The sequence below is a fragment of the Oreochromis niloticus genome, linkage group LG14, assembly GCF_001858045.2.
Source record: "Oreochromis niloticus isolate F11D_XX linkage group LG14, O_niloticus_UMD_NMBU, whole genome shotgun sequence".
NCBI classification, from domain to species: domain Eukaryota; kingdom Metazoa; phylum Chordata; class Actinopteri; order Cichliformes; family Cichlidae; genus Oreochromis; species Oreochromis niloticus.
Window position 1 is genome coordinate 35,105,729 of NC_031979.2, and position 22,017 is coordinate 35,127,745.

The 22,017-nt window shown below is 41.9% G+C and overlaps 1 protein-coding gene across 1 annotated transcript; it reads right to left on the bottom strand.

Annotated features, from left to right (window-relative positions):
• Window positions 1–6,118: 6,118 nt before the first annotated feature.
• On the bottom strand, window positions 6,119–19,299 carry LOC100709643 (pannexin-1). Its single transcript, XM_003456405.5, has 8 exons — window positions 19,107–19,299; window positions 14,112–14,311; window positions 12,847–12,962; window positions 11,030–11,217; window positions 10,567–10,845; window positions 9,965–10,187; window positions 8,694–8,916; window positions 6,119–8,232 (listed from the first exon to the last, which is right to left on the bottom strand). Exons 2-8 carry the CDS (start codon window positions 14,290–14,292, stop codon window positions 8,153–8,155), a joined length of 1,290 nt encoding a protein of 429 aa, XP_003456453.1. The 5' UTR covers window positions 14,293–14,311; window positions 19,107–19,299; the 3' UTR covers window positions 6,119–8,152.
• Window positions 19,300–22,017: the final 2,718 nt, after the last annotated feature.

The window sequence follows — 22,017 nt, forward strand, 5'->3', positions numbered from 1 at the left end:
AAATCGTTCACTTCGCGCATGGGAGAGTCTTTCACACACAAACCCTGCACACTCACGGTTCTCACAATCTCACAATCAACACAAACACATCCTGCAGGGGTCTGGGACTAAATACTGTTTACATACACATGAAGCAGTTTCCAACAGAGCCTCATCAGGTTATTTAGCTTTAAAAATACCGGGAGTCTTTCCCATCATGCATTGCTGCATCTGCGCAACAAGAGCTAGCTGAAAGATCACTTTTTTTCATCCATTTAACCTCCTTAAATCCACCAACAGACCAACAGGAAGTTCAGCTAACGCAAAGGTCAGGCACGCTGTTAAACGAGTTTATCTGATATTCGGGGGAAAGAGAAAAAACGCAAAAGTTTTCGAGTCGAAGTGCAGTCACTTCCGGTCTCTGCGTTAACTGCTGCTAGGCAACCAACGGTTTCCCGCTACGGTCTCGGAGTAAGAACAGCGCTGTTCACGAAAACACGTCTGTGAACATGTCCGAGTGCAACAAACAACCAGAAAACAATCCAAATAAAATCACTCCAAAAAATTTACTCATTAACAACGACTGAATTCACTCAGAGCGAATTTTTGCTTTGGCGAGTTTGTTACCCGCTAAAGATGGCAGGAAGTCTCAAATCACGCGGGTCCGGCGCACATACACGTGTTAGTACACGTCCTATCGAGTAGTATAAATTATAGTTTAGTTTAATATACCAGAATATTTTTATTTTGGAGTGAAAATTACAATCACCTCCCTCAGCTAATGACCACAAGAGGAAAATGCAAATGAACTAAAAGTACTCATTAATCCAGACACAAGAACTTTTTGTAGTTTTTAAAAAGTTATTATTTTATCAATATACATATTTTTCCTCAATTCCTCAACACATAAACTCCAAATGCATTAAAAAATATACATAATGGTCGTTGTGATGTAACCAAATATCAGCGCCCCCTGTTGAATAATTTATGTCACTGCTCATTTTCCCCTCATGCTCGGAAGAAAAACGTGAGTTGTGTAAATGAGCTTCTAAACCACTTACCTTAACATGTAAAAGTCAAAGCAGGTCAGCTTTATAGGCAGGTGATAAACGTGGCAAACAGCACAGATAAGATAAGATACACAAGGGACGGAAGGGGTGGGGCACTTCAAGCTTAAAACGTGCTACATAATCCCAAAGAAAACCTCTGCAAAACTCCAGGAAAAAGTGCCATTGAGCGCCACACGCGGTCACCAGTAAGCCAATCAGAGGGCGCAGTACCATTTGAGTAATAGCAACTCAATTAATGAAAAAATTGGTTTTAATTAGTTGAATAAAAGTCTGCAGTTTTATTTGAATCAAAACTATTATTTTACAGTTTTTCCTGTTATAAATATAATTTCATAGTGTGAACAGTTCGCCCCCCCAATATATATATATATATAAAATGAACATTTCAGCAGATCAATCTGAAATTAAGCTCAGTTGTCAATTTGTACCTTCTTTCTGCATCATTTAGGCTGGAAATTATTTATGTACAAAAATCTATAAAATGGTTAAAGTAAAGTAAAGTAAAATTTTATTTATATAGCACCTTTCAAGATAAAATCACAAAGTCCTTCACAGAAGCTAGAACATAAAGCAACATCAACCAAAGGCAAAGAACTGACAGAGTCTACAGATCTCAAACTCGATGGAAGAGAGTTCCAGAGTCTGGGAGCCACAGAAACAAAGGCTCTGTTGCCCTTTTTTTTTTTTTTTTTTTTTTTTTTAATGTAGTGTGTTGGATTACGGAGCCGGGGCTCCGTATTGGACAACCAGCAAGCCCTGGTCACAAAACCTCAGGGACCTGCTGGAAATATAAGGATGAAGAAGATCACTGATGTAAATTGGAGCTAGTCCGTGCAGAGCCCTGAAGGTCAGAATTATAATCTCAAAATGGACCCTGAATTTAATGGGGAGCCAATGCAGCTGGATCAGCAGGGGAGAGACATGGGAGTACCTGGAAGCCTTGGTCAAAAGCTTGCAGCAGCATTTTGAACACCCTGCAGACGTTCCAAGGAAGCATTACTTAGACAGATAAACAATGAGTTACAATGGTCTAAATGAGATGAAACAAAAGCATGTATAATCATTTCAAGTTCAGAACGTGACACAATAGGACTCAGCTTAGCAATATTTCTTAAGTGGTAGAAACAGGAGCGGACCAGAGATTTAACATAAATATCCAAGGACAGAGCTGAGTCAAATGTAACACCAAGATTCCTAATAGAAGATTTAACAAAAGAAGCGAGGGGGCCTAAATCTTTTACTACCAAAGGTACAAATTTATCAGGAGCAAAGACAAGGACTTCAGTTTTCTCAGCATTAAGTTGAAGATAATTATCAGCCATCCAACCTCTGATAGAATCTAAGCATCTCTGCAAGTTTTGAAGTTTAGAATCATGTGGCCTAAAGGAGATATATAGCTGAATATCATCTGCATAACAACGATACAAAATGTCCTTAAAAGTGCTGAGAATCTCCTGAAGAGGGAGTAAATACAACAAAAAAACAGTACAGGTCCCAAGACAGAACCTTGTGGCACACCATAGGCAAGAGAAGCAAGAGAGGACCGGAACTTGGAGGTAGCCACAGAGAAGGATTGTTCACACAGGATTTAAACCACTCCAAAGCAGTTCCTGATATACCCAGTGTTTTAGTCTATGGAATGAGCTCTACGAAAACCAGAATGGAAATTACTAAGAATGTTATGTTCATCAAGAACCGATTTGAGTTGCTTGGCCACAACCTTCTGTAAAATCTTGGCAATAAATGGTAATTTTGAGATAGGTCTATAATTGATAAGCAGAGAAGCATCAAGTTTGGGTTTTTTTAACAGTTGGTGAATAACAGCACTTTTACAAAAAACAGGGACCTGACCAGAAAGCGGAGAGGCATTGATAACTGTAAGCACACTAGGACCAATGGACTGAAAGACTTTTTTAAACAAAGGTCCAGATAAAAAATCAAGAGGGCAGGAGGATGATTTCATTTGACCAGCTCAGGTAAGGACACTGGTAAAAAAAAAACTTTCTTAAGTAACAGGCCTAAAAGAATTTGGAGCAGACAAGAGGTACACAGAAGGAGAGATATTGTTCCTCACCTTGCTAACTAAAGATGATGTGAATTGAATTATTATTCTTATAACGCATTAATATAACATTAATGTAGATTATTTAATTCTTGAATTTTATTCTCTTCAATAATAAAACATAAATTTTTAATAAAAGTTGAATCTGTACTGGTGAGTAAGCTGGAGGTTAATGGAGCAGAGGTGCTCATATTCCAAGCACGACACACATTCATGGGAATCATGTTTATCTCATGTTGTTGAAACATGAAGGTCGGGTGTCTCACAGTGATTTAACAGACATGTTGGATTACTGGAATTCCCACAGATCCTGTCCCACAGTCAGAGGTCCTCACTCTGCAGTCCTTTGAAATAATCTAAAAAATCAGACTGACATTGTCGTGGTCCTGAGTCTGGTGACTCAGTGTTTTGTGTTTCTTAATTATGTTCTTGTTTATTCTGATTGTGTATTCCATTAAGATTTGCCATTTGTTTGGTTTCTGTTCTGTGCCTGCCCTGGTCCCACTTTTCTGTGTTCCCTCTGTCTGTCCATGATGTTATGTCTGCTAATTAGTCTGCGTCTGTTAAGTTCTGTCTCTCATCTGGATCTCTGTGTCTGTCGTGTACTTCCTGTTTTACTTTGTAGGTCTGTGCCTTATGTCAGTGTGTTCAGCTTTGTGCTCTCCCTGTCTCGTCAGTGTAATCAGCGTCAGCCGTGTCTCCCAGCTGTTTCCTCTTAGCTCTGTTCACCTCTTGCATTTAGTGTCTGCGTCTTCCCCTGCTCGTTGTCGTGTCGTACCCTCATACCACCCCTGTGTGTTCTGTTTGCCTGCCTGCTTGCTAGTTTAGTTTTGTATTCCCAGTTCAGTTCAGTTCGTGCACAGCAATAAAGCTGTTAAAGTTCACCTTTTTGTCTCTGCGCTTGTGACTCCTGCATTTTGGGTCCTCTCTCCCTGCACACAGCCATGACAGACATATGTTAAAGACTTTGTAGTATCATATTAACGAGCGGAGCACTTTGCTCTCAGACTGCAGGCCTTACTCGTGGTTCGTAGGAGGCAGAACCTTCAGCTTTCCGTGTTCTGTGGAACCAGTTCCCAGTTTGGATCAGGTGACTTTGAAACCTCCCATAGTTATGCTGCAACAGGTCTAAGATGCTGACGGCTTCCATGATGCTCTCCCCTGTACTTTGTCTTTTCTCCTGCTGCTCTCTGAGCTCCTTTTTGTCTTCTTTCCCCTCAGTATTTTTTGTCAGGAGTCTTTGTATAATTACAAATTGTTTATGCGTGCTTTCTCTCGGTAAATATTCTCTTTTTTTGCACAGCTTTTTAACGATCTTGCCTGCAGCTCAGATTAACCTTAAAAAAACAACAACTAATCTTTCGCTCTAACAAAAAAAAAAAGAAAGAAGAAGAAGACGAGTGAGATCAGATTGGGCCACCAAACAGCACGAGTCTAAGGATGTAAATAGCACCATGTGTTTGAGCATTGTATAGATCTGGGGTCCGTTCTTCGTACCTCGCTTACTACATCCAAGATCAAATCATCGCGCCAACTTTGAGCTCGCTAATCCGGTTCTCCGAACACACCTGTTGTTGACGATTAGTATAGCTGGATGAAGTAATCTGAGATCACTGGATGGCTTAAAAGGGGCTACGCATCGATAGTAGAAACATTGATTGGCAACCCTTTGATTGGTCGGCGAAGATGTTGAAGGAGCGCGCTCAGTATTTTTCGGCAACAGAGCAAGAACTCTTGATTGAGGGATTTCAGGAGTTTCAGAGTTTAATTAAAACGCAAGGGAACACTGCAAAGGCTGCAAAAGCAAGGAGAGAGGGCTGGCAGAAAGTTGCTGACAAATTAAACTCGTAAGTAATTTATTATATTATATTACGTTATATCCTCTTTCACATTAGAGCCACAACAGGACCCACAAGAACATGGGAACAAGTAAAAGTGAAATATAAGAATATTCTACAGAATGGTAATATTTATCACTTATATTGCTTTTAGTCTCTTGAAAAGAGACCCTGAAATAATCTGTTTGTTTGTTTATAACAGCAACCAAGAAAAGGGCAGAGCAAATAAAGACAGGTGGTGGTCCTGCACCCCCTCGTCACACCCCGGCTTTTTGTACTGTGACATTTATTGACATTGTGGGTTTTTTGTGTGTAGTTTTACATAATACTCCATCACTTTTACCTGTTCCCATGCAAGGGGTGACTGAAGCATGCACAGTAAGTTGGGAGATATACTATATACGTATATCTATAGGGGGAGGGAGAGAGAGAGAGAGAGAGAGAGAGAGAGAGAGAGAGAGAGAGATTTAAGTAAATAATACCCTCACGGGAAAATCGATATCTCTCTATGAGCACACTGTCGCGCTGAGCTAAAGGATCCTGTCTATCCCGCAATATACACTAAATTCTGTAAACTCTCCTTATCAATCTTGCACCTTCCTTGCTCGCGTACAAACGGACAGGACATGGCTGCGACAGACTTCCCAAATCCACCTTCGCTTTTATAGCCGTGGTCTCTCATCTTGATTACACAAAGTGTTTTACTATTACTACTCTAAAATATGAATTACATCTGAAATAATCAAATACATGAAATAGAATGATTAATAGTACATTTCCCTTTTTTTAGGAAATGACCTGTATGTATCTGTATGAAATCAATAAAAGAATCAAATACTACATTATCTTTAGTTACATTGATAATATTTATTTATGGAGAAACAGTGGAGAAATATCGCTGTTGCTTTCATATAAATGAAGTGTACATACCTAAGTGGCCGCGATCTAATCCTGTTTACATAAAGTAAACCTGCTCCCGAGCAGGTTTACGCTTACGGATCTGTTGCTATGACAGCAAGTCCCGGATGAGCTTCGGAGAACCGAACGATCCAAGATCACGCGAAATCGTCAACAATCAAATCCGGCTAACTTACTTAGCGAGGTACGAAGAACGGACCCCTGCTCAAGCCCCTGACCCACCCACACAACACACACACATACACACAGAGTTTATGGTGAGGTCAGTTTTAACCACTGCAGTCGTGTTTATGAATGAACAAACTTTCACTTCAAATCCAGAAACACAGGAAACGTTTACAACATCAAGTCTCTCTTTACACATTGCACAAATGTTAATCCCAATAATACTCAGCCATGACATTCAAAACACACAAAGAAGTTCACAAAACAGTCACTGCTGTGGAGTGAAGAGAACAAGTTTCATCAATGCATGCAAAAAAGATCCACAGGCACTTTAAAAACACAAAAACCGACTATCACACAGAGTCCAGTGAGAGGATTTTATCCCTGAGATCCCCCAGCAGACACGACGATTTCCAGATCAAGACTTTTGAACATCTGAGAGATTTACACAAGTTCTCTCAGAGCGATAAAACCTAAAACCTGACTTTGGATTATTTATGTCTATGTTAAACAAAGAAAACCTCGTAACCTTAAAAATAAATACACAAAACCAAGCTTCATGCAGTCGTACCTCTTTTTCTTGTAGTTTGACATGCAAAGGACAGTTTAATCACATCCACACATGAGAAAAACGTTCAGTTCTTAAGCAGGAAATCAGTCTGGGGAGCCAAACCCCGAACAAACGCTGGGACTGCAGGTTCATGAGTTAGCTACCTTTTAATGATTCCAGTTTCATTTTTATTTTACTTTAAAGCGCTAACGTTGTCTTGAAATGTGATTGACAATCGCATGAAAAACTCGTTCTCCCACTAAGGCAGCGTGCAGGAACAATCAGTCTGACAATATTGACTTTAAAAGCAGTTTTAGTGGCAGGAGGAGGAGCAGCTCTCCTCTGAGCGCCTCGTCCGGTCTCTAAAGGAAGAGGAAGCTCATCACTTCCACGCTCAGGTCTCCACAGATGCTCCGTTCTTCTGTCACTCATGAACGAGACCCTGACTGGAAGGTAAACTTTTGTCTGTTATTCATGGAACCATATGGAGCTCCTGAAATGACTGTAAATAAATGTCACCCCCTGGTTAGTGTCAAGTGTTTAGATCGCTGCCATCTGGGTGTTTTTGAAACATGACGTGATCGGTTGGGAATAGAACTGACTGTGTCACGACTCGAGACTGACAAGTCAACAGGATAAACGATCATAATTTACAAAAAGAACCTAATGTTTTATTAAATATGGCCTGAACCTTGCAGCTGAGCTCACAAGGTCATCAGGAGAGTGTTTACCGAGGTCACTGAAGGCTGTTTTCACACAGACAACTAGAAGTGTTTTTGTGGCCCAAGTCGCTGCCTGCTAGAAAGAATGCAGGTTTATCAGACTGACACTACGTCCATGAAGACGTTCCATGCAGTAAGCCTGTGTAAACACCCTGAGACACAGCAAAGGCCAAAAAAGTCTGAATCTGTCATTGAGGTTGTTCAGGCTTATTTTTTGGCTTATTGATGAAGTCCTGGGAGATTTTTCAGCAGATAGAGCGAGAACCGTAAATGTAAAACAGAAAGAAAACAACATTACATTGCTCTGATTCCCTGCTTTGTTTATGCATAAAAATCCTAACGAACGACCCTGCAGGAAGCTAGATTCTCACAGGGAGCGGATAAGGGCGACCGAGGTAGCAGAGGTGGAACCGGGTCACAGTGTTTTTATAAACAGATGTTTTTATAAAGCTCTGCATGCAGGAAGTGGCTGTGTAAATGATCAATGCATACATCACATAATACACGAAGGCTGGACCAAAACACGACAGCGGGAATATAAAAGCATCGTCAGGAGGAAAGATGTTCCCCAGTGCGACCTTTCAGGAGCTCCATATTCAGTGATTGTGTGTCAGAAAATGTAAAAATCCAAGTTAAGCTTTCAGGATTGTAGTGTTTGAAATTGTCCTTAAAAAAAAAAAATTCAGAGAAAGTCGAAATCAGTACCATCAGCAGTTTTAGCCAATCATCCTCCAGCGTCCTGCCATTATTCCACAATCTACCGGACAGACAAAAAAACAAACTTTCCATCCTCTCTCCTCTGAAGAAAACGATGTAAAGTCTGAGTTTGTTAATCCCACGCTGAATCATCACATTGGTCTCTGACGGAGAACGCCTCCGTCGCTGCTTCCTGCTGCATCTTTGTTCTCTTTCAGCAGAGGTCTGAGCTCTAAAAACACACAAATAAGCCCGTCTGTTACTGAAATGGACCTGAAAACTTTTACCTGTCTGTAGAGGTTTGTAAAAACAGAGTTCACAGCGTTTCCCAAGATATAAAACACTTTGGGTTTTATATAAATCGACACCGAACGTCTTTCAATTCAAAGTCTATCAAAATGCTGTGTCAACTGTTCAGGACTTACAATTTAGTATTTAATAAGAGATCAGGCACTGACTGGGTCATTAAAGAATATCAGATTTCTCTGCCAGATTCTGAAGGCCTTGAGTGGGAACTTATTTTTCCAGATTTGTAACAACTTTAATATTAAACCTGAGGCTGAAGCCTTGAAACTGCAGCTGTTATTCATATACTGGAATCGCAGGGAACCGGTTCTGCTGGTTGAAGCATCCACATCCTTACGAGAGCACCGACTCCTTCCAGTGAGATTTCAAAGCTGTTTCTTTTCTCACCTTTCATCTCCGTTTCCGTCTTGCTGCCATTTTCTTTGGACGAGTTTGGAACCTCGCAGATGTCCTCGGGAGCATCCGTGTCATTATCACGCATCGCTGAAGCACCGGTGGGTTTCAACCCGTCTACGTTGTCCATCTTCACCAGGCAGAGATTCTGCAGCAGGCCCATGGGGTCGAAGCTTTCTCCAGCGTGCTCGCCTCGTCTCCTCAACATCTCCAACACCTATGGCCAGAAATCGTCAGGGAAGAAACGCACCATGTATGATACTAAAACATGCTTTAAACACTCTGGGGTAAATAACCGGCTTTTCTGCTGAGACCCAGCAGGGCTGCAGGAACACCACAACAAAACAACACAAGTGCCTGTATGAAGAAAGCTAAAAATCTGCCTCCAATTCAGTTTGCAGTACTTTTTTATGTCTTCATGCATGTCCAATAACCACAAAGTTGATTCTCTGGACCTGGACAATGCTTTCAGTGGGAGAAATGTGTCCTCACTCATTCGCGCCTCAACTGGCCGCACGTTTCCACAACCTTATAAACACTAACGTTGCGTAACCATAGAAATCAGTGCGATTACATAACAATGAACCACGAGAGCGTCATCATTAATGGTCAGTGGTCATGTGGGCTATTCACAGGGAATCGGGGAAGGAATCACGGCACTATGGATGATAAAAGTCACACTCTTATAATACTGTTTATAAGGTCTGCTGAGACTCCGTGATCAAAACGTTTCTCACACTGAAATGTTCCATCCAGATGAACTGAATCAACTTTCTGAGACTTTTTTTTCCCAGTATTAGAGTTACCAAACCACATGTAGGACAAAGAGCATGCTTATGTGGGACAGTTTCTGACGATGAGGGGTAGACTGGGAGAGGTTTGGCATTTAACATGTGAAGGAGTCATGTGCACTTTGTTTTCTTCTAACAGGCATAAAAGGACGATGTTTGGTTTCATGCTCTCATTCATATGCTCACATATTCAGAGAGCCACAATGCCTTTTTTAGCCCTGGGTTTCTTGTGCAACATCTATTTAAGCCAATCAGAATGTTGGATTTTATCTCAATACATGAAATGGGAGAATGGGACATAAAGAGGGAAATCGGGTCAACGTAACTAATCCAAACACAACAGAAGGATCTGGTTTCTCATGTACTAATGATTTGAGTTAATGGCCAAACAACTTCACTTAAACACAGATCAAAATGTTTTCAATGCTGACAAAGTTTGGCTGTTTGTCATTTCTGATGCTTTAACATACACACCTTCATATATTTGTAGGATTTCACTTCACTGATGTTCTCCTCCAGTAGGAGCAGGTAGAGCGAGAGATCATCACATTGGCCACCGGGTTTGGGCAGGACGCTCACAGTGGGCAGTGATTGGTAGGTTTCGAGGAAGTGAGCGTGGCCATAGCAGTAGAGGGGACGCAGACTGGCGTAGATCACAACTGGAATCAACGTGGCGAAGACGATCAAGTTTACGAAGCTGAGAAGAGTAATCAGAGAGATGGAGGCCTTAAGTATCCCAAAAGACCAACTTACTGGCAAAATGGCAACAAAATAACTCTTTTTATCCAATGAAATGTGTCAAAAATGTATCTTTTAGAGACTGACTCACTTTTTGGAGCCAGCCTCTAGTGGGCGTTAGAGGAACTGCAGTTTATGCCACTTTTTTTAAACCCCCTGCCTGGTACCTGCAGTCTGCCATCCCCAGTTTAATGAATTTCAGTTTTTACTATTCTCAAAAGCCAAAAGGGTTCAGATCTCATCATTGCACCACAGGTAAACTTGTTTGTAAAGCACAAATCAAAGCTTAATCTGATTTCTGACATATCAACTCTTCAATGCAAAGCTCAGGAAAATACCTCAGCAAGGAGAAGACTCCCACGGCGATGAGCTTACACTGCACCTTGTCGGGGACGCCGGAGTCTGACTCGAGCAGGCCGACACGCAGCTTGCAGCCGAAGTCGTCTGTAGTGGAGGCCAGGCGGAGGTAGTAGCCCAGGTAGATGCAGGCGCAGAGCAGGGTGAGCAGAGTCAGAACGCGGCACAGGAGGTAGTAAAAGATCAGCTTCCGCGAGCAGCGCTTGGTCATCAAGAACTTCTCCACCATTGGGTAATGGAAGCAGCCCTCGGTGGGATCGCTGTGGAAAGAAAGGGTGGAAAGAGCAGATTAAAGTGAGGTTGTGCAGGCACTTTATGGATTTGCCGGTAAACACACAGACAGACCAGTGGATGCATCAGTTATTCCACTGATTGGAAGCTTTTTGCCATGTTCCCAAACAATGAAGTGCATCCTTCCACCCTGTTGCCTGTAAAGTGCTGTACCTGTCAGTGGACGGCTGCTCTGCTGTCGCCATCCGTTTGGCCAGAGTGACAGCACGGTTATAACAGCGGTCCAGCTCTTCCATGATGAAGGCGAGGTCAGACTGCAGGAGCGGCGCAGCGCAAAATCTCCAGAACAACGCCGGGGCGTACATGAGAACGGCCACCAGCAGCAGGATGTAAGGAAAGAACTGGAGAGAGGACACAGGAGAGGAGGCAGCAGAGCTTTAACTAAGACATAAACATCATATTAGCGGTGACGTTTCCACAAATACGACTGCTGATAAAAGAAAGGTGTGCACAGCTGACACACTGACACCGAGGCTCCTGTTATGCTGGTGTTTGGTTTGATAAACTAATGCCTGATGAAACAGACAGAGATAACAGTTTCACTTTCATAGAGATATGAGAGTGTGTGTGTGTGTGTGTGTGTGTGTGCGCGTGCGTGCGTGCGTGCGTGTTCAGTTCTCCGGTCTTACTGTACAGTAGCATCTCACATCATAAACCATAAAGTTTACAAGTGCTTTAAGAAATTAAACATATAGTGAATAAACTTAATGAACATCTCTTCTCTCTGGCTCTGTAGCAGAGACCCTCAGCCACCTGGCCTGATTACCGCAGTGAGATTTCCACCAAAGCCCTGAAAGATCTCTACTCTGCCCAAACCTTGGCCGCTAGGCTTCTAACAGGCTCTTAGCTCTGGGCACATATCGCCCCCACCCTCTTAAATCTCCACTGGCTCCTGCATTACTTACTTACTGACCCGCTGCACCCAACCACGGGTCTGCTTTCTATCCCTCGCCCAACCTCCACGCCTCTGGGCACAGAGCCTTCACTGTGGGCTGAAGGCTCTGAGCTTTGCATCAACCTTTTCATGAAACATTTAAGAGACTTCTCAAAACTCGTCTTTTTGTTTATTGATGCTCTTATATTGAGTGCGAGAGCTTGTTTCTGTTCTTTATGTGACAGATATTAATATGGTTCCATTTTGCTTTTCAAACTATGACATACAGATCACAGACAGATCACTTGGATTGGGTGTAAAATGTGGCCTTTTTAAGACCTGACAATTTTATGTGGATGCCTCCATGTAGTCTCCAAAAATAAGGTGAATTAAAAAGTTTCCCACGGTGATCACACTCACTTAATATCAACTCTTTATTTTAAAAAACAAACAAACAAACATTTTTAAATTAAAAACAAAAAAGAAATCAGCAGATTTAGAGAGGGAATGAGCCAAGAGTGAAAATGTGAAGCGAACCGTTAGTTTGATTTGCATCTAAGCTTCTCTCTGTGATTAGGCTCCAGACTCCAGTGGATTTTACTTAGAAATGAAACCAACTACAGACTGAGTGACATAAGAACCACAACCCCCCCCAAAAGGGGTGAATCATAATGAAAGAAAGATATGGGCATGCCCTTTCTCATTAACGGCAAAAACCTGAACCATGAAGAGGACTGGTAGAGCAGACTCACATTTCAAACCCGACAGAATGAGCTGAAAGGCAGAAAGCAAAGCTCTGAGGGTTAACTGTGCTTTTGTGCACGATCAGCTATTTGAACGTCAGATTTCTTGTGCAGGTTTATCCGGTGTCATTAAAGAAAGATCGTTGTAGGTATGTGAAGAAACATGCACGCCCATTACAGTCCTCAGAATGCACCCTACTAAAAATATCTGAACCACACCCTGAAATCACAAACCCGAGGCTGCCTGTGAACGCCAGAAAGCTTTCCCTTCACTCTGAATCAAACACAGCAAGATTAAGATGGCTTACATCTTTTCAGTAACTGTAACACTGTGTGTGTGTGTGTGTGTGTACCTTGTGCAGCCACAGAGGTAGAGTGTGTGTGTGCACAGCCGCCCAGCAGAAGGAGTCCACATAAGCTGCCTGCCTCCATGAGAAGTTAGTTGGAGCAAAGCAGCTGATCTGAGTACCTGAGAGAAACATGGAGACAGGAAATAAGCCCCAGCAGCAGGGTCAGAATCAACACGAGTCCACACGAGTGACACAGCATAACCTTCAGTCTACTTCCTGGAAACAGATCAAAATTCTTGCAAGACCAGATCTGTTTGTGGTTGAGTGGATTTCTTAGAAAGATTTCTCACAGAATGAAGTGACCCAAACAGGGTTCGTACAGGTTCGAGTTAAGACTGTAAGGCTTTTTAAACATGACTGTGAATAAAATTGAAGAAAACATCAGTCACACGGCGTTAGAGACGCCAGCTGGTTGGTTCAGGAGACGTTCTGTCAGAAATGCCAGGCGAGGAATAAAAGGCATTCTGTAGGTTCTTTAATCTTTTTTAAACATTCATTTGTTGTTTGTCTGAAACTTGTGTTTTCATGCTGCTACAAGACAAATTCAAACACACCTGGAGTTTAGCATCTTCCCAATGGACACCTAGACATGTGGACTGGATCCAAGTTCAGATCTTTAGATCACTTTAGACCCACACAGACAAGATCCGAGGAACTAAGCTACCCGAGTGGCTAAAAATCCCAACTGGGGTTATTTATGACCTCATATTTTATACAGGAAGTCTTTTTTTAAATTACTCTGTTTGTGTTTATCACACCTGTGATGTTTCCTTTATCTATGAGCATAATTTCTGCATCTGCCACCAAAGTATGGACACAATTTAAGGGCAGCATGGAAGAAAAACTGTAGGTAAAAACAAGAAGCGAGGACAGAAAAATGGCCACATGTAAGCAGAAGCAGTGTCAGAGGAAATGGAAGTGTTTTAACGAGAAGATATTTATGAAAAGGGTAGAACTGTCTGTTAGCCGACACGCACTGAAAAACATCATGGGGCAGTGATTAGAAGTGGAAAATTACAGAAAATGAATAAATAAAAAGCTTTAGGAGAAGAAAACTGACAAAAATGTTTCTATGATTAAAAATATGACAGTGGTGCATACAGATGTGCAGCTGGAGTCTCTTAAAGGCTATTCAGGCTGGATTCTGTGACTTCTCATGAACTCTTCTTCGTGTTTTCCATCAAGATTCTTTTAAAAAGTAATATTTAACTATCGCACAGACACCTGCATCATGGAGCCAACTTTGCTCGTTCCCCGGCTTCACTCACCGACTGAGACCTCCTGAGCGAAGGCTAGAGAGATGAGGAGGAGGGGAAGGCCCACGGCCACGCAGGTCACGATCTTGTCCACGGCGAGCTCCGTTCGAACGTTGCGGTATCGAGCCTGGTTCGGGTCCTTCAGCAGAAAGTCGCTGAACATGTACTCTGTAGCCACGTGTGCGATGGCCATGTCTATGCTCTGCTCTTACCTGCCGACACAAATCAACAAGCATCTCCGTTGGCACGTTTCACAGAGGTAATACGAATGTGTCACATTAAAAATCAATCAGATCTGATCAAAGTTTCCAGCTGACCCCGCAGAATCAGCTCGCTCTGTGCCATGACTTTGGTCGTTTTACCTTCATACTATGAATACTTCCATAGTTAACCGTTTGGCTTAAATCTGATGCATTTTAACAAATGTTTTCCAGTATTTTTGGGCACTAATGTCTTTAGAAATACAGCAAATATTCAGAAACTTTAACATATCCTGCGATATTAATGATCAAAGTTGCTTACAGAAAAATTTGGTCGGAACTAGGGCTGTGCGATATGACCAAAATCTCATATCCCAATATTAAGACATCTATCGTCCGATAACGATATAAATCACAAAAATGTAACATTTTCTGTAAATTCTGTGAATGTCGGGCAGCTCGACTTGCGTGAAGTGTTTCCAGCTGGGCGTCGCATACCTGGAGTCGAGTGTTTTAACTGATGCATGAAACGATACATTTTTAGACATAGGTTGTAACGGCCGCCGTTTTCTTTGTGAGTATTTATCACACAGCGTGCTGCGGGGAAAAGCCTGTTCTAACGTTTGAGTCTAAGGTTTATTTTTTAGCATCTGACGGCTCTTTTTTACTTCTCATCCGTAAATACTCTGCATCTTTCACGTGATTCAGTTTATTTTGAAAAGTCTCAACAGGATCTTGAGCTTTATTGTGAAAGGTTTATGTGGAAAATAAACAAGCAGACACGAGGTGGTTTTACCGTCGTTGTTGCTAACAACAATGCATAAAAACAAGCGCTTGTCCGTCTGTAGTGTGGTTATATTAAATATAAGAGAAAGAGAAAACTTTAGGAAATTAATATAGCCACTACAGTGACCATCAAAATAATGAAAAAATATTGCCGTAAACAGTTTATTTTGCGACACCACAAAACAAACGATAGCGTAAAATGAAACGATAGACGTTTTTATATCGTCATCCGATATATATCGTTATATCGAACAGCCCTAGTCGGAACAAAATATTTTTGGCTTTCACTGAGACACTGAGTGTGGGCTATCTGTTGTACTTCTGAAGTTACGAGGGTGTGAAATATGCTTCGAAACTACGAATTAAAAACTGTCAAATTTCAACCCACACCTGTGCACCTCGAGGGCCTGTAACTGTGAAAATGGCCTTTATATATTATATTAAATTGAGTTTGCACGGCTCTGACATGTTCCCCGAGTTCCCTTCGCCTTTTTGCCAGGCAAATTTAATTTGAGCGATGCAAAGCACCACACGAGGTGAACGTGTCCTGTTACAGCAGCTACTTAATTTCCCAGCTCGCTGCCTAATGTCGCTCTAATTCAGCCATAATTAAATAACGCACTGACTAACATAATAACCTGTATTATTCTTTAATTAGACATTCCAGATTCCATAATGAGGTTTTCCTCATTTTGTTCACCAACAGCGGCTTTCTTTAACTCCACTTTCTCCTGTTTGTTAGTGTTCACTCTGTGAGCACTTTATTAGGATCACTGCTCCATGTCTATTCGTGCAAACTAGCCAGTCACGTGGCAGATTCAGATTCATGCCTTCAGAGAATTTGTGCAAATTCTATTATTACTCAGAGTCACAGAGATTAAAGATGGGATAATCTATGGGGAAAGAAAATCATTGCAGACAGTAAGGACACGCTCCATCTGTAGTACTGAGGATACCTGCTAAAAATGAAAGGTAAACCACAGCTGATCTATCGTTTTATATAAAGTGTCTGTATTTAAATCAAACTTTGACTTCTTGTCTCGATTATTTAGAGCTGCTGGTTCACATGAACCGAAATGGGTGCAGGGAGAGGATGAAGGAGCCTCCTCACTGGACATTTCTTTGGTCTTTGGAGGAAAAACTGCTCACACCAGTCAACTAACTTAGTGAAGGTCAGGGCCACGCTCCTGCTCCACTTCCTGCAGAAGACTCACAATTAGCGAGCTGTCAGCATACTTTAGGACAACTCCTGGTCCACGATGGCTCTGACGATCGATCCCTGAGGGGATCCAGTGCAGGGTGAGAAAGTGCTGGACAGGGTTTTATAGACGCCGACCCTCTGAACTCAATCTTCCATCTTTGGGCCCGGCACCTTTATTTTTTATTTTATTAACTTTAGAAAAGCATTAAACAGGCTGAAACAGTCGGGCTGTGCCACTGAGTGACCTTCGGCGTAAATTCAACACGTTTATGGAACGAGGCTCAGCTGTGAGGTACCGAGCATCATTTCAGACCCTCAGCATTGTTTTCAAGTTCAGCTCTTAAAGGCGGCACTCAGAGACACCGACAGTCATGTCGATGTTTTCCTCCATGATTCACGATGACAGCAGACGTTTTCTGGATCTTGTAGTGTGTTTGGTACGAGTTCTGTCTGCAAAGCAAACTGCCCTGCAGGGATATTGGTTTCATTTTGCTCTACTGAACAAATATTTCAACAATTTCCTCTTAATAAACTGAAGCTTGCACACAGTTTCACTTGTCAAAGGGTCAAAAATAGCAGGAAAACATACAGACTTCTGTTAAGTAAAGCAACACAGCCTCTTTGTCTTCACCGTGTGTGCCAGTCCTTCTTACATCCACAGTTTCCCTCCTCAAAGGCCTGTTTGGAGTCTGGAGAGACTCTGCTTCACAGTTTTAATGACTGTTCTTTAAAGAACTCCAGGAAAGTGTTGGTTGGACATTTTTCTCTGTGGTTTGTGTATATGACCCCTTCAGATGTAAAAACTGAGCAGTAACTGAATATTGTAATGGGGTAAATTGGTGCTGAAGAACACGCAGGTCACGGGATCTCATGTGCCGTCAGCATGATGTCTGACAGGTACACCAACTTCTCAGCAAATATTTGTGACCTAATCTAAATATTCATCATGAACATTCCTTGAAAGTCTGGTTAAGCTGAGAACTTTTGGTCTGTAGTCATTAACATAACAGCACGGTGCTCTTTAAAATCACCTGCTGTTAAAGCCTGGAGCCTCACGGGTTATTATCCACAGCGTCATGTCATGAACAAAGATTAAGATTAGTCACTATGACTCATGAGGTACCGGCCACTTCAGCCACCAGCGCCGCTGCTCCTCAGCTGTGCAACCTCAGACTCGTGGAGTAAAGCGAAGCCTGATTTTAATAAAGAAGGATTTCAAAACCCCTCGTGATCTTCTTCCCACGACATCATCCGCCTCCTTTGTTTGCTTTACTTGTTTGTTTTCTGTTTTCTTCATTTTTAATGCAAAGTCTTCATTATTCTCAAAGATGGGATGGGCTGACTACGTGACTCCCCAGCATCAAACATGTTTTAGTTCAGGAGACCCGATCTGATCTGAAGGAGGAAAGACGACTGCATAATAACACATGTCCCTCCAAAGGTTTGGATTTTTAAGCTTAAAGAAGCAGAATTAGAAATTACAAGAAGAGTACTTCAATTTGCCATGTATTGTTGTACTTGGGAAGTAAGTTTTATCAGGCTAAGTATACCTGACATTAATGACAGTGTTACAAAACCTCATGTTAATCTTCATGGCACTTTTTAAAAAATATAAATGAGGTTGTAGTTTGTTTCCTGCCTCGTGTCTTAAGAGCTTGAAAAAAGAAGGTAACACTGTGGTCATGAAGGGGTGGGTGTGGTCAGCAGCAACACTCAGGTAGGCTGTAGTGTTTAGGTGATGCTCAGTTGGTGCCAAGAAAATATCCCCCACACCATCACACCAGCAGCAGCCTGAACTGCTAACACAAGGCAGGATCCATGCTTTCTCTTCTTTATGCCAAAGTCTGACCCCACCATCTGAAACCCACAGCAGAAACTGACACTCACTCCTTCCAACCTTCTGTTGTTTAACGTTGGTGCCCCGTGTGAACTGTCGTCTTAGCTGAGAACAGGAAACTGAAGCAACAGCAATGCACCAAAAATACTCAGTGGTTGTGGTCTGGTCCTGCAGCCCATCTGCCGCACGCTCTGACGCGCTGTGGATTCAGAGATGTGCTTCTGTGTTATCTTGGCTGTAGCACGTATCTATTTTTTTGAGTTACTGTTACCTCCATATCAGCTCAAAGCAATCCAACCATTCTCCTCTGCCATCAGCGAGACCACTTTACTCCCTAAACTGCCGCTCACTGGATATTTTTTCATTTTCTGACCACTCTCTGAAACACTCAGACCCACCTGTCTGGTAGTAACAACCATGCCACGTTCAAAGTCACTTAAGTCACTTTTAAGTCCCCATTCTGATGCTCAGTTTGAAAATCAGCTGGTCCTACATGTCTAAATGCACTGAGCTGCTGCCATGTGATTGGCTGCCATTTCTATTAATGAACAGAAGAAAAAGTGTACCTTATAAAGCTATAGATAGATAGTTAATGTCACAGAGGAAGAACAGAAAACCTTTAAATGTAGAGTTTTTGCATCTAAACAAAGTTGTTGTTTTAATCTCTTTATGATTTTTGACCTGTTTGTCTCCATCTAACAATACTCCCAACCTCCCAGACACGTTCCCTCCTCTGTAATGCATCACCATAATGAAAAATAGGGACTTGTTAATAATTTTACTTCCACTTTCACACTTTGAAAACCGCCGGTGGACCGAAAACGATACTTTAGAGGCCGGTTCTGGCCGGCGGGTCGCAAGTTTGACACCCCCGACGGCTGGAGTGGCTAACAGCGATGAAGTGGCATAAACAGACGGTAGAGTGACTTTTAACGAAGCTGTGATTTACTCAAAGCTGGCAAACATCATAAACCCGCGCTTACCTGCTGCTGCTTCCGTCAGGTGTGTATCAAAGCGTCATGGCCGCGGTGGAGGCTGTGTGCAGCGGGAATCACTTCAGGTGCTTTCCAGTGCAGCCGCTCGGCGGTGTGGCCGCCAGGCATTCAACAGATAGAACAAAACAACTTTCGAAATCAATCCTCTTCCTGTAAGACTCAAAACTCCTTCCGTTCGTCTTCATGATGCCTTCACGGTTGGCTCAGAATTTTTCTCTCTGTTGCTGCCTTCAAGTGCAGCTCGGGATTTTGTAACTTGTAGCTCGGGAGTCAAACGGCGAGCAAACTCTGCTGAAAACTCTTTCTTTCTTTCTTTCTTTCTTTCTTTCTTTCTTTCTTTCTTTCTTTAAAAAGGTATTTTTATCTCAAATATAAATAGTCACTGATCTTAAATTCACTGCAGACTACACACATCAGAGTTACACTCTCAGAGGGATTGTGAAACTGAGTGTAGTCTGTTTTCTCTTTCCAAAAACCATGCAAATGACTAAAACTGTGTTTGTTGGTTGATTCTTAAGATATTTATTCAACAGTTGCCTCAAGGTGCTTTATAATGAAGGTAAAGACCCTACAATAATACAGAGAACATGCTACAATCAAATGACCCCTTATGAGCGAGCACAGAGCAAGAAGTAGGCTGGGGCAGCCATCTGTGATGTATTTCAGTGCTGGACTTTGTAGACGGTCCCTGCATGCTCAGCAGGCATACAGACCAGTGCTGTTACAAAGGTCCAGGTCAGAGGTCAAGTTGTTTTTAATTAAAAATTAAAAATGAAAATGAGCTTGAAGTTTGTTTTCTGCCTTAAAAGTAATTATGAAAAGATGTTGTTCACTTTTTAATCACCCTTCAAACAACATATTCACCCCAGGAGTTTCTTTACAACTTAGAAAGTGATCCAGGCTGAGACAACCTGCTCATGACAGCTGGAAAGTTTAGATGGGATTTTAGTGTGTAGAGCGGAATGAGCTTCAGTTTTCTTCAGTAAGAAGTGTGAAAGACTACATTTTAAATTGCAGGCCAGCTGCTGCTGATTAAGACACTGACGCCCAGCAGGACTGATGTACATGACACAAATGTACAAATGTTTGATGAGATGAGTCCTCACCGAGTTTATTCCCCCCCCCCCGTTCATCAATAATTACAAGTAGAATGTATGAGTACATAAATCAGAGCACCTCACCTACAAAAATTTAGGCCACAAAAATATCTTCAGTAAAAGCTTTAAAGTAGCTGATATCAGATGGAAAGTTAAGCTTTTTTCCATAAGTGTGAATGCACCGTGAGCTGCTGCTTCAGTAAGGAGTCAGTCGGCCTTTCTCTCCTCTTGTTCTCATTTTCCTTTCATTTGCTGAAACAGCTCCTGCTTCTGTGACTCATTTTGGAAGGACTGTAGCCTCACACTAAGTTCAGTTTGGTGGAGACTAACGGCCTTGGCAGTGCAGTGGAAACATGAATGATTGTGTTGATTGTGTTATTTTTTTTTAATATACTTTCAAGCTTAAAGGTCTCAGGAAATAATATTCTAGTTCTTCATTTATTTGCTTGCTTGTTTCTCAGCTCTTGGGTGGGCTCCTGTGCAGGGCTCCCATTGGATAATTTGGCCCAGTAAGTATGTCAGCTCACAACCATCACTGCGCACAAACCAGAAGCAAAGCTTTACAGGAGACATTCACAAACCGCTGGAAACCTGGGAGATGATGCTGCTCTGAGAACAGCGACGTGGAGTCTCAGCACAGTGAAGACACTTCAGCACCAAGCTTATTCCTGCTGCTGTTACACACAATCATATACACACATCTTTATATGCACGTGATGTTAGGAAACTATACTTACTGCTGCACACAGTTTATAATCCACGACTCATTATGACTTTTTCTCCGAACTTCAAAGAACTCGTTAACTGCAGAGGATCTGCAAAAGACCTGTTCTGGTTGTAATAAATATGATATAAAGGAATACATGTTTAATTATCTGTTAATTTAATATGTCTGTTTGTTCAGGTTTATATACAGTTGCTGTGTAAGCTTCCCCTCCTTTGTGTTTGGTTGACTATCTGATTAAAATCTAATTAGCTTCCACACTTTCGTCCTTGAGCCTCACTGCTTGGGTCCCTCACAGGAGCTAATCACAGAGCAGCCCGGTCATTAAAACACAGCATGTCTTTATCCTGTCTTCCTTCTCTCACCCAACTGGTCGCAGCAGATGGCCCCGCCCCTCCCTGAGCCTGGTTCTGCTGGAGGTTTCTTCCTGTTAAAAGGGAGTTTTTCTTTCCCACTGTCGCCAAAGTGCTTGCTCATAGGGGGTCATATGATTGTTGGGTTTTTCTCTGTATGTATTATTGTGGGGTCTACTTTACAATACAAAGCACTTTAAAGGTGATTTTTGTTGTGATTTGGAGCTATATAAATAAAATTGAATAGAATGAAATTAAAACAAACTTTCTCTGCTTGAATCTTTGCAGCTTGTGTTTTGATTCAGTAAATTTGGTGTTTTATTTTAATCCTTTTGATTCTTGAATATAAAGATATTAATAAAAGAGTTCGACTTCCCTCGTTTCCCATTTTCTGTTTAAAAAGTCTGGCATGATTGCCTTCATCTGTGTCTGTGCTTTGAATGGAGGTATTCAGTGTGTTTGTGATGGGTTCATGTGTAGCTTGAACATAACTTTAAAAATCAGTGTTCAAACAGGCTCACTGGTCCCAAACGTTTGCACTCAGGGAGCCTTCAGATGAAGGCTGTGGCACAGTTTAAATGTTGGGTTGTTGCTATTTTACAAGTTAAAATTATAATATCGTGTTAAAAGTCGTGTAATTGCTCTTTTTCTCTATCTGTTGTAGAGCTGTGGCCACAAACTCTCCGTGCGCTGCTCTTCAGCTTTCAGAGTGATTAATTGGCCAA

Bases quoted from the DNA above. Each gene is read 5' to 3' on its own strand.
- LOC100709643 (XM_003456405.5), bottom strand. From the start codon at position 14,292: ATGGCCATCGCACACGTGGCTACAGAGTACATGTTCAGCGACTTTCTG. The intron at 10,188-10,566 runs GTATTTTCCTGA...TACTCTTCTCAG, and splicing joins GGAGTCTTCTCCTTGCTGAG to CTTCGTAAACTTGATCGTCT. The intron at 8,917-9,964 runs GTGTGTATGTTA...TTCTGGCCATAG, and splicing joins AATCCTACAAATATATGAAG to GTGTTGGAGATGTTGAGGAG.